Source organism: Aspergillus niger (genome assembly GCF_000002855.4).
Source record: "Aspergillus niger supercontig An05".
NCBI classification, from domain to species: domain Eukaryota; kingdom Fungi; phylum Ascomycota; class Eurotiomycetes; order Eurotiales; family Aspergillaceae; genus Aspergillus; species Aspergillus niger.
The window spans coordinates 94,676-110,407 of NT_166521.1; the positions used below are offsets into that span (position 1 = coordinate 94,676).

A 15,732-nucleotide genomic window follows, 5' to 3' on the forward strand; every position below is an offset into this window, starting at 1 on the left:
CCGGAAGAGCTGAAACAGCGAGTGAGTGGAGGGAAGAAAAGAGTGAACGAGAGAGAGAGGAAGAGAGAGAGAGAAAAGGAGGCGAACCAGCGGGCCGATCCCGATATTAATATAAATAACATTACAGAGCAAAAGGAAGGAGCGAAGGAGGGGGCAGCCACCATCGCTCCTTCCAGTCTAGTGTTGTCCGTCCACCGTCGGGCCATTACCAACAATACCAATAATGTCTTCTATCATTTCTCCTATCTTCTCCTCTGTCTATGGGGTAATTATCCCCCCTAGTGACCATACCGTTACCACCTGGAAGTTCCCCACGTTCAATTTCGGGCTGCAGGAACCCAGCGGGCAACTGGCAATGGTGAAACATCACCAATTAATGAGTCCTTTACTGCCCTTCTCTCAGGGTCTGGATGCTGTTGGCATCATGAAAATGATCGGTTAGTTTTGCTCGGGTCTTGTCTTGTTCGGTTTTCCCCCTTCACCGTCTTTTTTTGGGCTATCATTGTGTTTGGGTCAGGAACCGGGTGTTCACTAAGGTTTAATGACTCCTGAGAATCATTGCCCCCTTCAGCCATAGGTTCATATCCAGTTTCTATTCATAAGTCGCCAAATCTCAGGATCATCCTGCTCAACAATGCTAGAGTTTACGGCTGAAGGTCAGTGTGGGAGCCTGGTTACGAGGAAACAGAGTAGGTCGGAGTATAGTTTTAGCTGATAAACAGTTCTAGATCGTGATCATCGATGCCTTTCATGACAGCTTGCATTCATTAGTTTGGGAGTAGTCCCTGACTATCACATAAACTAGACACGATCTATTATAACCACTACAGATATCTTGAAGACACTTCATCCCATGTCCCAGCCAACTCTTATCACCTATCAGCCATGTAGTTGTGGATCACATCATTCAGTAGACACACACAAACACAATTCCAATCGGATGGTTCAAATTGTCCCTAATGGATGGTGAGAGGCGGGGACATGTCAGCATCGCCCGGGTTAACCTGATCGAGACCAGACCAACCACGAGAACTGCCAAGCGTAAACGCCCTTCTTCATCTTGGATTTAGTTGTGTGATGAAGAAAGGAAAAAAGGAAAAAGAAGAAGGAGGGAGGAGAAAAACACACAAAATGAGAGGAAGCGAGGATTCCCGCAAGCGAGGTCGGAACCGGACTATCCTTCCTCCTGCATGCACGGGCCCCTCGGAGATGCTAAACCCGATTGGGGCTAGAGTCAGGTGCTTCCCGCGGGCAACTGGCGGCCATTCGGGCAAGCTCGTTATCAGCGCCGGAGAGCTGATACCATCACCGCGCATTCCTTGCGTCTTCGTTCGCTGAGTCCCTCATTCCCTCCTCTTCTTTTCTTCTTTTATCTTCTCCATTGCCTCCTCTTCCCGTCTCTCAATTTGATTCATTGCATATCACACCTTTTGCATCATGTTGAGTCGCTGTGGACGTCAGGCCTCGCGCCTGATCCTGCGCACGGCAAGCTCCGCTATTCGGTCGACTGCCATCCCTCTCCAGCTTCGTCCTGCGGCAGCTTCTCCTTTGCGCCTGCCGGGACAAGGCCGTAGCGTGTCCTCCTCGACCCGTGAAGGACAGCAGACTGTACGTGTCCCCTCATCGTGCGGGATTCGCGCAATGCAGCAGCTTCCGGGTTGCCTGATGTCATCCCATATCTTTATCGTACCATACCCGCTAACTCCCGTCTCCAGCTGCTCTCCGCACCCCTCGAGGAGTCCGACCCCGCCATCTATGACATTCTCCAGAAGGTAGAATTGCCAATTCTTCAGACGCAATTGATCTACCCACTCATCACAGATGTAGGAGAAAAAACGTCAGCAGCATTTCATCAACCTCATCCCATCCGAGAACTTCACATCGCAAGCTGTCCTTGATGCGCTGGGCAGTGTCATGCAAAGTCAGTCATGGTCTATGATTCGATCCTGGGGCCAGCGGAAGCTGACGCGACAACAGATAAATACTCGGAGGGATACCCCGGTGCCAGATACTACGGTGGAAACGAACACATTGACGCCTCTGAGCGGCTGTGCCAGCAGCGTGCGCTCGAGACTTTTGGCCTTAACCCCGAAGAATGGGGTGTGAACGTGCAACGTGAGATTCCTGTCGTGGCATTGGCGTGCGACAACTATACTGACCAGCACAGCGCTGTCCGGCTCGCCCGCTAACCTCTATGCCATTTCCGCCATCCTCAACACCCACGACCGCTTGATGGGCCTGGACCTGCCCCACGGCGGTCACCTGTCCCACGGCTACCAGACCCCCACCAAGAAGATTTCGTTCATCTCGAAATACTTCGAAACGCTACCCTACCGGCTAGATGAGTCGACCGGTATCATTGACTACGACGCCCTGGAGAAGCAGGCGCTTCTCTACCGGCCCAAGCTCATCATCGCCGGTACCTCGGCCTACAGCCGCTTGATTGACTACCCTCGTATGCGGCAGATCGCAGACGCCGCCGGCGCATACTTGTTGAGCGACATGGCCCACATCTCCGGTCTCGTGGCTGCGGGTGTCCTCCCGTCGCCCTTCGCCCATTCGGATGTGGTGACCACCACGACCCACAAGTCGCTGCGGGGTCCCCGCGGCGCGATGATATTCTTCCGCAAGGGTGTTCGCCGGACGGACAAGAAGGGTAACCCGGAGATGTATGATCTAGAGGGCCCGATCAACGCGTCCGTGTTCCCGGGTCACCAGGGTGGCCCTCACAACCATACTATCACCGCCTTGGCTGTGGCGCTGAAGCAGGCGCAATCGCCTGAGTTCAAGACCTACCAGCAGACAGTGCTGGCCAATGCGCAGGCCTTGGCAGAGCGTCTTGGTAACCCGCTTAGCAGTGGAGGCCTGGGATACAACATCGTTTCCGGCGGCACCGACAACCACCTGGTGCTGGTGGATCTGAAGAACCGCGGAGTGGACGGCGCGCGCGTCGAGCGGGTGCTGGAGCTGTGCGGTGTGGCCAGCAACAAGAACACGGTGCCGGGCGACAAGTCGGCCCTGAAGCCCGGTGGTCTGCGTCTGGGCACGCCGGCCATGACGACGCGAGGCTTCCAGCCGGAGGACTTCCGCCGCGTCGCAGACATTGTGGACCGGGCGGTGATTATCACACAGAAGTTGGACAAGGCAGCCAAGGAGAGTGCGGCCGCAAAGGGTGTGAAGAACCCGAACACGGTCAAGGCGTTCTTGGACTATGTGCGCGAGGGCGAGGAGATTCCGGAGATTGTGCTGCTACGACAGGAGGTGGAGGACTGGGCGGGGACGTTCAGTCTGCCCTGGGCTAAGGATGAGTAGGAGAGGGCGGTGGAAATGACTATGGTTATGTTTAATTTATGAATGCATGTCTGTACAGTGAAATTAAAATGTTCAACACATCAGAGCAGGGCTTTCTTTTTACTAAGTAGGAGGAGCAATGAAATTCGGAGAGGGTCGGGGAAGAGGGGACAGCCGTGCGGAGACAAAAATAAAGACGGAGAAGGGAGAGACCCGCCGATAAGCAAAAAGCGCCGATAGGACAAACAAGTTGGAGTCACTTTCCCCTCCGAGTCTGGATTCCCCGGCTTATCTCCGCAATGCAGCTAGCTTGTCTTGGTTAACTATTCCCGCGGAATGCATCAGTCAGTCATTCTGATCCTGTATCCCTTCCCTTCTTTCTTTTTGTCTTTCGTCTTGATTCACTCATACTCACATATACAATACATCCGCTATAATACATATACACACTTCCCACGAATCCACCATGCACATCAGCCAAGTACATCATTCCCCACACCCATCCACCCTTCCATCCATGCCCGTATCCCAGTATCACTGCTAATACTGACATTAATCATCCACCAGCTCTACACCTACCCCATTAAATCCCTCCAAGGCATCCCCATCCCCAGCGCAACCTTCACCCGAACCGGTTTCCCCTATGACCGCCACTTCATGCTCCTCAAGGTCCTCCCCAATGGCGAATACAAGAATATGCACGTGCCCCATTTCCCCGAGATGTCGCTGTTCTACACCGATATCATCCACGGCGATGACAACAAAAACGCATCAGAATCCGAGTCTAGCAGGATAGAGGTTACATATCGTCCTCCCCCCACTGCTGATCAACCCCAATCTCAACGGAGGTTGGAGGTACCACTGGTACCCAATACGGCTGGGTTAAAGGAAGTAGAAGTTATCATGCATCAGAGTCCGACGAAGGGATATATCATGGGGGAGGAGTATAATGGGTGGTTTAGTGAGTGTTTCGGGTATCAGGTGGTGCTGGTGTATTTGGGCGGCAATTACAGGGGTGTTCTGGGGAGCTTTGCGCCGGAGAAGAGTGCGGCGCATAGAGGGACGCAGGGATGGTGGAGGAGGGATGGGGTTTTGGGTCTAGGAACAGGACTGGTGGGTGTGATGATTTTGTTGTCTTGGGTTGGTATGAGTATGGGCTTGCTGGGGAGTATAGGAGCAACAGGAGCAGCAGGGGCTGTGTTTTGGTATGGAGCTGGATGCAAGAATAAAAAGGAAGAGCAGATTACTTTCGCTGATACGGCGCCGTATCTAATTGTGTCGCGCACTTCAGTCGATGATGTCTCGGCGCGGTTAGCTGGGGATGAAGAAATGGATGTTACCAAAGCCCGGCCAAACATTGTGATATCTGGTGCGGAGACGGCGTTTGAAGAGGATTTCTGGGCTGAAGTGCAGATTGGAGAGCTTGGCTCGGCGAAGCTATTGCTCACTGCCAACTGTGTGCGGTGTCAGAGCCTTAATGTTGATTATGCGACAGGGAAGATGGGCACGGGCGAGTCGGGGACTGTGCTGAAGAAGTTGATGAAGGATCGGCGTGTTGATAAGGGCGCCAAGTTCAGTCCAGTGTTTGGTCGATATGGGTTTTTGGATGCAGGGTCGGATGGCCGGACGGTGCGGGTTGGGGATGCGGTGGTGGTAGCAAGGAGGGTTAAGGAACGGATGGTCTATGGTAAGTGTGCTGCTGCTCTATCTTCTGAGAGTGATTATGTGACTGATTGATATAGATTGGCCAGGATTGACCAACTGAGCGGGTTTCCAAGGAAAGAGGGTACTAAGATACTACTTATATACTCCTAGATGTAGGATACTATGGATATTTGTTAGCGATAGAATTCTGATTGGCGATGACGTACCGGCCCAAACAATTACTCCTCACCACTTCTTCTCTTTCTCCCCTCATCAACATCAACATTAATCACCACCTCCCCTACAGTTCCTCTTCTACCGCAAGCACCACCATGTCTGAGTTTCCTCCGGCCAGTCTCCGCCCTCTTATTGAAGAGATCTTCGACCTCCTCCGCGCCCGCAAGGAGACCATCTCCGTTGCCGAAACCGTACCCCTCCCTTCCCTCACCCCACCATAATCCCTTCACAACTGACCAAAGCGATTGATAATCAAGGCATCCGGCGGCCTCATCTCAGCCTGTCTCCTCTCTACTCCAGGCGCATCCACCATCTACAAAGGCGGACTTACGGTACATACCTTCCACTATACACATCACCTTTCAATAGCTAAACAGGACCAGGTGTACACCCTCGACTCCCGCATTGCCTACACCGGCTGGACCCCTCAACATTGGGAAAATTACAGTGGCCCGACCCCAGAAATAGTGGCGGGGATCGCGGAAAATGTGCGCGGCACGCTGAAATCTACATATACCGTTTGTGAGAGTGGAACGGCAGGACCGACAGGTGGAACGACCAGGAATCGGACGCCGTGAGTGACCCAATCTTTACTTTTCTCTCTTTTGATGTATCCGGGGAAAGGGTCGTCGTATAAAATGATGCAAAGTGTACTGATACGTAGTTATGCAGTGGATATGTGGCGCTCGCAGTATCGACGCCGTCTGGGACGGTGACAAGGGAGGTGGAGACAGGAACCGCGGAAAGAGAAAAGAACATGGTGCTTTTTGCTGGGGAGGGATTGAAGTTGGTGAGGGATTTACTTGTTGGTGATGTTAAGCCTACCACTTCGGCATTGTAGTAGATAGATAAAAGAGGAGTGGAGTGGGAGGGGGGTCAACTTTGGGTTGGGAATGTGAGTTTATTGATCCATGGATGTACTGAGACTGGACGGTGCTGTGCTTCTATTTCAGGCTGTGTATAGCTGATTACCTATTCGAGTACTAAGTTGATATGGCGAGGATTGATGCATTGCATTGTCGGTGTAATACACCTAGTAGCACCAACAAAATACGGTGTGCTATTCCAACTCATAGAAAGCGAGGGTATCTGCAGTCTTTGTCATGATATCATGCGAGAAGAGGAAACTGTGGTGCCTGAAAGGGTAATTCGGCATCGGTAAAATGCCGAATTGAATACGAACTTCCGGCCCAAACGGGAAACCGGCACCGCCCGGGTGGGAACACCGCCACAGCTTGTTCCATTTGCAGCCAATGAACGGCCACTATTACTGCCCTACGCGGGCTTCCTTATGTCATCGTGGGCCCGACCGTGGCGCAGCGCTCACTTGCATTTCCCGCAGTTTCTCTCTCTTCATCCCGCAAAAGGCCAAAAGATCTTCTTGCCTTCGTACCACCACTACTTACTACTTTGTCGGGCGCTTCTTTTCTCACACCATCCCCGAGTATCTTCACATCCCGGTCATTTCATCGTCGATATCATTTTATCGCAATACCTCGCCTTTTCCATCTATCAGCCTCATCGATCTATCCTCATCTGTTTCGCCCGGCGGGGTCATGGATTACTCCGTCAACCTCCGCCGCAAGGATACCACCAAGGGTCCGCCCTTGCGGATCCTGTCGCTTGGTAGGTATCTGTTCTAGATGCTCATAAAGATATCCCCACTAACCTAGCCCATGAAATGGCAGATGGCGGCGGCGTCCGCGGTTACTCCATGCTCATCATCCTCCAAGAACTCATGTACCGCGTCTATGTCGAATGCGAAGGCAAAGCCCCTCGTCGCGATGAAATCCCCAAACCCTGTGACCACTTCGACCTCATCGTCGGCACCGGAACCGGCGGCCTGATCGCCCTCATGCTGGGTCGGCTACGACTGGATCTCGAGACCTGCAAAGATGTCTATGTCCGCATGACCCGCCGCGTGTTCGAAACCGACAAGACCTTCGCCGGCATCCCATTTCATAAAACACTATTCAAGGCTTCCAAGCTGGAAGAAGCCATCCGTGAATGTGTCCGCGAACATACCGTTTTTGAAGCGGAGGGGAACGATATGAGTCCGTCGGCGCGCAATTCGCTGGCCAGTGCTCCTTTTAGTCCCAACTCCATGTCAGTGCCCCAGCGCTCGGGCAGTCGGGCTAGCTTCAGTACTACTACCTCCCATTCGTCGGGTCATGCTAGTCAGCGCAATTCGACGTTTGTGAACGGCTTACGCTGGGGAAATCCGGATGCGCTGTTGTATGATAATCGAGAGTATCGGACGAAAACGTATGTTTATCCCTTCCACTACTTCCTCGCCTTCTTTTACTTCTTTCTTTATTTATTTGACTTCCTTTGTGAATATATGCTGACTGATCAGTGCTGTGACTGCACTCTACAAAGGTACCACGTCCCGCAACGGCTCGACCGTCCTCCTCCGGTCCTACGATTCGCGCAAAGAGCCCCCGCCCGAGTTTAACTGCACAGTCTGGCAGGCTGGTCGTGCCACTTCTGCCACCGGGCTAGCCTTCAAGCCCATTCAGATTGGACAGCACGTCTTCATCGACGAAGGTGCCGGCACCTACAACCCCTCGCCGCAGGCGCTGGATGAAGCGGTCATGAACGAGTGGCCCGGTCGCGAGATCGGAGTGTTTGTCAGCGTGGGAACTGGCAAGCGCCCACCAGGCACCAACAATCGGCAACACGAATGGTGGGAGGACTTCTTTGGGGATGCCCTGGGCACGTTCGCGGAAGCTCGTCGACGCCTGATCGCCAAGATCGAGGGGTGCGAGGATATCCATTTGGCGATGCTGCGCGACCATCTAGCTAAGCGCAATGTGAGCAAGGACAACTACTATCGGTTGAACGTCGAGGTGGGTGTGGGCGAGTTTGGAATGAATGAATGGAACCGGCTGGCAGACATCAGCACCAACACACGACGCTACCTGACGCGACCGGAGGTGAAGCACCAGATCCTGGACGCAGGTGTCAAGTTCGCCAAGATTGAGCGCCAACACCGCCGGCTGGCTGACCATGCGGCGGCGGCAGGTCAGGTCGATGATGGGACCTCGTCCATCATGCACAGTCCAGTGCTGTCGGTGCCGCCGCCATCGCACCCGATGGCCGTGGAGCTACCGGCTGAGCTGCCGGGTGACTTTGTGCCTTATATCACAACAGAGGACTCGCTGCCGGCGCACCCCACGCCACAGGACGCCGTTCTGCCATCACCGGGGCGGACATCAGGCGACTTGGCCAGTCCGGGGGCTGGCGATGTGAGTCGGCCCAACTCGCGGGCGCATGGGTCCTCTCGACCCAGCACCGGGCATGGCCATGATGGGATGCCTCCGCCTGTGCCGCCCAAGACGCCGATTCCCTATCCTTCCGAGTATCCTAGTGAACTGGGAGGGATTCCCATGCCGATGCCGACGACGACCAGCCCGGGACATAGTCACAATGGAAGTTTGAGTGGGAAGATTCGACCGCCGTATCCAGTGGACGAGCCACCGGTGGTAAACAAACAGCGGAAGCCGAGTTACCATGTACGGTCATGATATTATTACTTCACTTTCCTGTATCTTTCTTTATGTTTTTACCTTTTTTCTTTTTGACTTTTGATGATGAGTCTACTTCTATGGTGTATGAGGGAGGCGTCTGCGAGAATCCTGCGAGGACAGCGGGCGATTTCCGGTTATGATCTGATGGATACCCTAATGACCCGTTAATGAATATTACTGTTTGAGGCTGCTGGATAGTGGTGCGTAAATAGAATTAGTGTAAAGATGTTCTAGAACCACAAAGAGGAAATCGAAACGTTGAAGAAGCATTGCGACGAACCGTGGATCGGGATGTGCTGCGCCGCCCAACTGGCGCCGGATCAACCAACGATTGACTTCAGTTTCCCAGCCTCGCTTTTCTCTGCAACAAACAAACAGTTCGTCTTACGCAAGCCATTCGTCTCCCCCCTGCCTGTCTTGCTTTTCTGCACTTTCTCTTCCCCTTGTCTTCTACTAAGATTAGTTTTACATACCTCCCCCTCACTCCTCGCGGCATCAGATCTCGATCACTATCGATCTGGCACATTCCGATCCCACGGGCCTGTCGATCGCACGCCTTTTTTTGCACTCCTTGATCCGCTGTCAGTCCGACCTCGTGGAATAGCAGTCCAATCCAATCAATCAGTCTATCTATTTCGCCCCTGCAGCGCTTCATCCACTCATCCATGGCTGTCTAGCGCCAGACCCCGACTAATTATAACTCTCTCTCGCTTATCGCTTCTCCCCCCCTATCATCCTTCGCGCCCGATCTCACACACGACACCTTCTTCCTCTCTCTCCCACCTGTCAGCACGGCATCGATACGAGAGAGAGTAAGATACAAGACACTGCAGGCAGTGTCCCCGATGCAGCCGAGCTTCCCATCATGGACTCCGACAATCCACTACATCCTGTGAACCTCCTCGCCGCCCGCGCCGACAGTTCCTCCCGTCCAGCCTCCTACAAAGCCATTGGTATCTCTCTCGCCATCGCCTCGGGTTTCTTTATCGGCGTCTCCTTCGTACTCAAGAAAAAAGGCCTCCTCCGCGCCAATGTCAAGTACAATGAAGAAGCCGGCGAAGGGTATGGATACCTGAAGAACCTCTTCTGGTGGGGCGGGATGACCCTGATGATCATCGGGGAGCTGTGCAACTTTGTTGCCTATGCTTTCGTCGACGCTATCCTCGTGACGCCGATGGGCGCACTGACGGTCGTGGTGACCACCATCTTGTCGGCAATCTTTCTGAAGGAGCGGCTCAGTTTCGTTGGAAAAGTGGGCTGTTTTTGCTGCATCTTAGGCAGTGTGGTTATTGCGTTGAATGCGCCAGAACAGTCGTCTGTGAGTGATATTCAGGAGATGAAGAGCTATGTCATTTCTCCGGGGTTTTTGTCTTATGCTGGGGTAATTATCGTGGGGTGTGTCGTCACGGCGGTTTGGTTGGGGCCTAAATATGGCAAGAAGAGCATGTTCGTGTATATCAGCATTTGCTCGTTGATTGGAGGGTTGAGTGTCGTGGCAACGCAGGGTCTGGGATCTGCTATCCTGGCTCAGATTAATGGTGAGGCGCAGTTCAACCAGTGGTTTATGTACGTCTTGCTGGTGTTTGTTATCACGACGCTGGTGACTGAGATTGTCTATCTCAATGTGCGTATCCCTTATGTTCTTCATGATTTCGTTTGGTGTACTAATGCTCAGCCAGAAAGCCCTCAACATCTTCAACGCTGCGCTGGTCACTCCTACCTACTACGTCTTCTTCACCAGTTCCACCATTGTCACCTCCGCCGTGCTGTTCCGCGGCTTCAAGGGGTCCGTCTCCTCCATCGTCACGGTCATCCTAGGCTTTCTGCAGATCTGCGCTGGTGTCGTCCTGCTGCAGCTGTCCAAATCCGCCAAGGACGTCCCCGATGCCGCTGTCTTCAAGGGAGATCTCGACCAGGTGCGCGAGGTCGCCACGCAAGAAGAGCCTGAATTTGAGCCCAAGGCCGACTCCATTCGCGCCACTGCTGCTATCATTCGTCGTATCTCCACCCCACGCCGCCAGATGGAAGCTGACGAAGCCCGGCGCTACTTCCACGACCGCGCTGAAGACCTTAAGCCGCCGGCGGAGAATGAGGTTATCGAGTGGGACGGGTTGCGCCGGCGCAAGACCGTCCTCGGCGAAGGTCCAACCACCCTGGGACGCACGCGAACCCTGCGCGACCCCTCGGTCAAGTATCCCGTCCCGCCACTGGGCATGTCGCACGTACCGGAGGAGCGACCAGACGAGCCGGAGCGACCCGACACGAAGCAGAGCAGCCATTCCTTCCTCGACGACCTGCGATCTCGCGCCTCGAGCCTCTTCCATCCTGCCTGGCAGCCCATCCAGGATGAACATACCACGCCGGACCCGGTCTCCCTGACAGCCCTATCCGCCCACAGGCCGCATCCCGACACCCGCTACCCACAGTCAGTCATCCCAGACGAGTCACGCAGCCACACGCCATGGGGAGACGAACACGCGGCCCCTTCCCCGCCACCCCACGGCGGCACACGACGCCAATTCTCATTCAACTCGATGCTCCACCGCATGAAATCAGGCCACGAAGCAACTGCATCGCGAAGCAGCGTTGCCCCCCGACCGCCCCGCCACCGGGCACAGTCCGTCACCGAGGAAGAACGCCTTGGTCTCGTGCGCGGTGACTCCCGGGGGGAGTCGGCACCGGACGATGATGTGGACGAGAAGCTGGACCGACTCGACTCGCATGATAGCACCTTCGACGACGGTCCGGGCCGATTGCCCTCCGGACTAACGCATTCGCCGGAGCTCTACCCAGCCCGACTGCGCGTCAACCCGCTTCCACCGCTCCCGGATGAAGAGCCGCTCGAAGATCCGTATGCGCCAATGGATATGGGCCGGCGCGGATCGCATAGTAGCGCGGGGACGCTGTCCTCAAGCGGACGGAGTGTGGGCTGGCGCAGACATGGATCGGGAAGCAGCGGGGGCAGTGTGCAACTGCCAGGGAGACGAGGAGCATTCATCTAACGAAATTGGTTGGGCACATTTTGGGATGTATGATATGAGATAACGAAGATATGATATGATCAGGATGATATTAATGTATATAGTATGATAGATAGATAATGTTATGAAAGTGATGAAATATCATTAGATGTAGCTGTAGATGTAGACGAAGTAAATGCAAGCACACTCCTTTGGTTAGTCCTTAATTGAACCGCATATTTTGCCTCGGAGAGACGTTTCCCTGCTGCTATACTATCGACAGCCCTACACACAATTAGCACAACCCGTTCATCCATCCCCAACAAGAAAAAGAAAGAGGGAGAAAAGACATACCACTGAACCCTCACCAACTTAACCCCCTTCCACCCACCTCTCTGTATCTCCTTCTGTAGTTTTCCCGCTGCTAAACCGCCTCCTGCCCCTGCTACCTTTATTGCTGGTTTCAACGAAGAAGAAGAAGAATGGGCATTAGGTTCTCCCAGAATAACATGCGTGACTCCACGATGCATATGAAGCGAGAGATTTGCACCGTGCGAGATAAGAAGGTGTTTGAGTTTGTGGTCCGAGACTGTGGGTGTTGTTTGGCCGTTAATGTGGATGGTTAGGGAGGAGAAGATGGTAGATGTAGATGTAGATGTAGATATATTATTCTTGTTTCGTGATTTTGTGTCTGTGTCTTTTGTTTTATTCTCATTATCGTGATCAATTCTTATCCTCTTTTTCTCTGCACCATTATCCAAAGACGTAGCATCTCTCTTCAATGATGATAGTATCTCACACCCTTTCTGCGGAATAGATATAGATAGTATAGATGTAGGTTGTTGGGGTTTCGGTTTCGACACCCCAAACATACTCCGTATATCCCTCTGCTGCTGCTGCTTTCTTCCATTCATGCTCGTCTGCATCTCTGCGGATATAGATTCCTCCTGAGTAAGAACCCACTCTCCCTTATTATCCACCCCATTGTCGCTGTCATATGTACAATCCCCTCTCCCCACGCCAAACTGTCTGGTGAGTTTCTCTCGTCTCGTCTCGCGCCAGGAGGTAATTCCGCGGGAGGATCCGGGATCGGCGACTTGGTGGCCTGTGGAGGAGGAGTTCCAGGTGTCGAAGGTGAGGTAGTTGGTCGGTGTGGGGGTGAGGGGATGGGGTTTGGAGGGAGGTGGAGGGGGCATTGTAGCTGTGGTGGTTATGTGGGAGGATTTTTTGAGGAACTGTGTATGTGTGTTTGTTTGGTGGTTGGAGGGGATACCATATCCGATTGAGCAGAGAGTTGCTTATCGGTCATGTGATTTGATCTCGATAAGTTATCTTATCGGGTGTTGGGATGGATGTGTTCGGTGGGTGGGTTAGTATGGTGGAGTGTTTTATGTTGTATTTATTGGTTGTAGATGATATTTGGAGTTGAGATGGTGATTAATTGGGTAGTAGGGAGTTGTATGATGGTAGTGTAGTTTTGTGGGTATGTGATTATTACTTCTAGTATCATGATACACTCTTGGTCCATAGAGTAGTATATATATAAACATGACAGTGGACGAAGAACTGTACTTGTACATCCACGAAAAGAATGGTATATCATCAGCTAGTATAGTTTTTAGCTTATCACTACTACTAGTAACGACAACAAAAGCAACAATACTACTACTACTACATGAATAAGCTGATTTACCTCACTTAACCTCGCCTTGCCTGACATAGCATGATCCGTCCGTCGTATTCCTTATGCTTCACATAACTGTATCTGAATCTACCAGACTTGGTCTACATGAAATCCTACATAAGCACATACTTTATGCTATGCATATACTCTACATAAGTATACCATCCATAATATTCTACATATAATACCAGACGATAGTGATATAATAATAATATACAGTCTATGGCAACTCAATCCCTCGCACAACTCATCATAGCTAGCTAGTATATCATAGACTAGAGATCATACCACACCCTCACACACATTCCAACCACCCCCCAAGAAAGACGGTGAAGGGAAGGCGAAAAAAGAGAGAGGGAGGGAGATAGATGAGCTCATTGTGGCTGGCTGGCTGACGACTAACCAAGCTGGATAATATTACACAAAAGGTGGGAAAGAGTTTGGGATGATGCATCCTGCACGGGTTTGTGTAGCCTTGTTCTAGCCTCTGTGTAGCCAGCATTTTTCAAGTATGTAGGATCATGTATGTATGTATGTATGTATGTATATGTGCATGTATGCAAGTAGTAAGTAATAGGGATATACTGAATTAAGCAAGAGGGGATTAAACTTAGAAAAACCTATCAGGATAAGGATAAGGATGGAAATAACGGTGAAAAAATGAGTGGCTAATGAATGAATCAAGGGATAAACGTTAAACATAATGCCTGATTCGATAAGATTTATTACGGATCGTGTAAGAGAGGCGAACTAAGAGTACATATCATCTGTCAGCTGATGCAGGGTCATCATCATCATCATCATCGTCATCGCCATCGATTCAGTTCAATGTTATGTATGTATCTCTATCTGTATTTTTGTATATGTATGTACGTTGTGCAGCAGCAGCAGCAGCAGCACCCTGCACTACTATATTAGGAAACTTTTCATAACCTACTTACTAGTTAAGTTAAACCCTACTTCGATGGTGGTCAGTACTTATCTATTTCTATCTCGTGCAGCGATCGACGGACTGCTCATATATTATCTGTATTATCTATTCTACTTTATGTATCCTACCACTAGTATCATAGGCAAGATATAACTGGCAATGATAATATACGTATATGTAGGTATGCATCACGGGTTGTTGCAGCTGAAACCAAACAACGCCATCCCCAACGCAAGGATAGTAATTAGTAGTGGTACTTACTCACTAGTAAGTTAGTAGTTAGCGGTCTGCCTGCCTGTCTGCCTATGTCTGTCTGCCGTGTGTGTGTGGTGTGTGTGTGTTCAATTCCCGTCTGTCTGCCCATCACGTTCATTTTTTGCCAACTCACTGCCAGATTAATCTCATGCCCTTCCCCTCTCCTCCTCCTCCTCCTCCTCCTTTCCTCTCGATGTGCAAAGATACGTGGTCGTCTCCACCGCCAGTCGGTGCGCCCCCCCTCCCTCCACCTCCTCTCCCACTACTTTGTCACTAATCAACTCACTGCCCAATCATGATCTGCACAACCCCTCAAGTCGAGAACATCGCCTCAGACAACCGGGCGACGAGGGTCCGTGTCGCTTGGCGCTGATCATCGTGGCCCTTTTGGTCTTCCCTTTCTTTTTTCTTGTGTTGCCTGTTACTGTGTATTCCCATCCCATCCCATCCCATCCATCTCATCCTGCAAAGCCCGGCTTCCCCGATCTGGTAGGTCATCTACTAAGTACTGGGCTTGAATGTACCGTATCAGGAAAGTAGAACAAATAATTATAATCATGAGAATGAGAAAAAAATAAAAAAAAAAAGGAAAAAAAGAAACAAAACGGAAACTCCACTCATCCTATACATACTACAATACTACTCGTCTCTGGAACGAGCTATTTTGAACCGTGACATCAGCCACCAACAATCCGATTCTTCCCTGGCCGGTCGCATTATGCCACTGACAACAACAAATCCGGATATTAAGGTTGCAGCAATCCGTCAGCGAGTTCTTGACCGCTCATGTCCCTGTCTAGGCAGCAGCCTCTTTTCGAATTGCTCGTCGTGAAAAGACGATGGAATAATAAGAAAAGTAAGCGGCAGCAGATATTGGAGGAGGAATTGGCCAGAGTGAAATCGTTCAAAGCTTAGTGCACTGGCTATCCACCTGCGCAGTCGATCGTGCACGGGTAACAACGGAACATGCAATGTAAGGTTAATTACTGCGTGCAGCAGTCCTGACCACTCAGGTTGGTTCTCCCGCCACTGTCCGTCCCCTCTCGCTACCGTTAAGATGAGATGCCTCAAAATCATTCCTGGCCCTTTTTTACGGCACCGCTACAGAGGCCAATAACGCTCCGGAAAAGGGGAGGGGATGGGGATGGGGGCCGTGCTGGGGAACACTGATTTCACGTCGAATCTCCCCCCTGCACGCGC

The 15,732-nt window shown here is 51.8% G+C and overlaps 6 protein-coding genes across 6 annotated transcripts; 4 read left to right on the forward strand and 2 right to left on the reverse strand.

Annotated features, from left to right (window-relative positions):
- Positions 1–1,437: 1,437 nt before the first annotated feature.
- On the forward strand, positions 1,438–3,312 carry An05g00410 (uncharacterized protein; the record flags this gene model as incomplete). Its single annotated transcript, XM_001390578.3, has 5 exons — positions 1,438–1,608; positions 1,716–1,772; positions 1,828–1,921; positions 1,978–2,115; positions 2,168–3,312. 5 exons carry the CDS (start codon positions 1,438–1,440, stop codon positions 3,310–3,312), a joined length of 1,605 nt encoding a protein of 534 aa, XP_001390615.1.
- Positions 3,313–3,627: 315 nt separating this feature from the next.
- On the forward strand, positions 3,628–5,056 carry An05g00420 (uncharacterized protein; the record flags this gene model as incomplete). Its single annotated transcript, XM_059747846.1, has 2 exons — positions 3,628–4,978; positions 5,034–5,056. The coding sequence occupies 2 exons, from the start codon at positions 3,628–3,630 to the stop codon at positions 5,054–5,056; spliced, it is 1,374 nt and encodes a 457-aa protein (XP_059600734.1).
- Positions 5,057–5,267: 211 nt separating this feature from the next.
- On the forward strand, positions 5,268–5,985 carry An05g00430 (uncharacterized protein; the record flags this gene model as incomplete). Its single annotated transcript, XM_059747847.1, has 4 exons — positions 5,268–5,363; positions 5,430–5,504; positions 5,556–5,694; positions 5,837–5,985. The coding sequence occupies 4 exons, from the start codon at positions 5,268–5,270 to the stop codon at positions 5,983–5,985; spliced, it is 459 nt and encodes a 152-aa protein (XP_059600735.1).
- Positions 5,986–6,283: 298 nt separating this feature from the next.
- Positions 6,284–11,704, forward strand: An05g00440 (uncharacterized protein; the record flags this gene model as incomplete). Its single annotated transcript, XM_003188636.2, has 7 exons — positions 6,284–6,316; positions 6,423–6,798; positions 6,861–7,437; positions 7,529–8,687; positions 8,937–9,283; positions 9,540–10,326; positions 10,382–11,704. 7 exons carry the CDS (start codon positions 6,284–6,286, stop codon positions 11,702–11,704), a joined length of 4,602 nt encoding a protein of 1,533 aa, XP_003188684.2.
- Positions 11,705–11,805: 101 nt separating this feature from the next.
- An05g00450 (uncharacterized protein) lies at positions 11,806–12,858 on the reverse strand (the record flags this gene model as incomplete). The annotated part of the gene is made up of 2 exons (XM_059747849.1): positions 11,806–11,947; positions 12,017–12,858. 2 exons carry the CDS (start codon positions 12,856–12,858, stop codon positions 11,806–11,808), a joined length of 984 nt encoding a protein of 327 aa, XP_059600736.1.
- A 718-nt stretch (positions 12,859–13,576) lies between these two features.
- An05g00460 (uncharacterized protein) lies at positions 13,577–13,724 on the reverse strand (the record flags this gene model as incomplete). The annotated part of the gene is made up of 2 exons (XM_059747850.1): positions 13,577–13,606; positions 13,650–13,724. The coding sequence occupies 2 exons, from the start codon at positions 13,722–13,724 to the stop codon at positions 13,577–13,579; spliced, it is 105 nt and encodes a 34-aa protein (XP_059600737.1).
- Between the last annotated feature and the right edge of the window lie 2,008 nt (positions 13,725–15,732).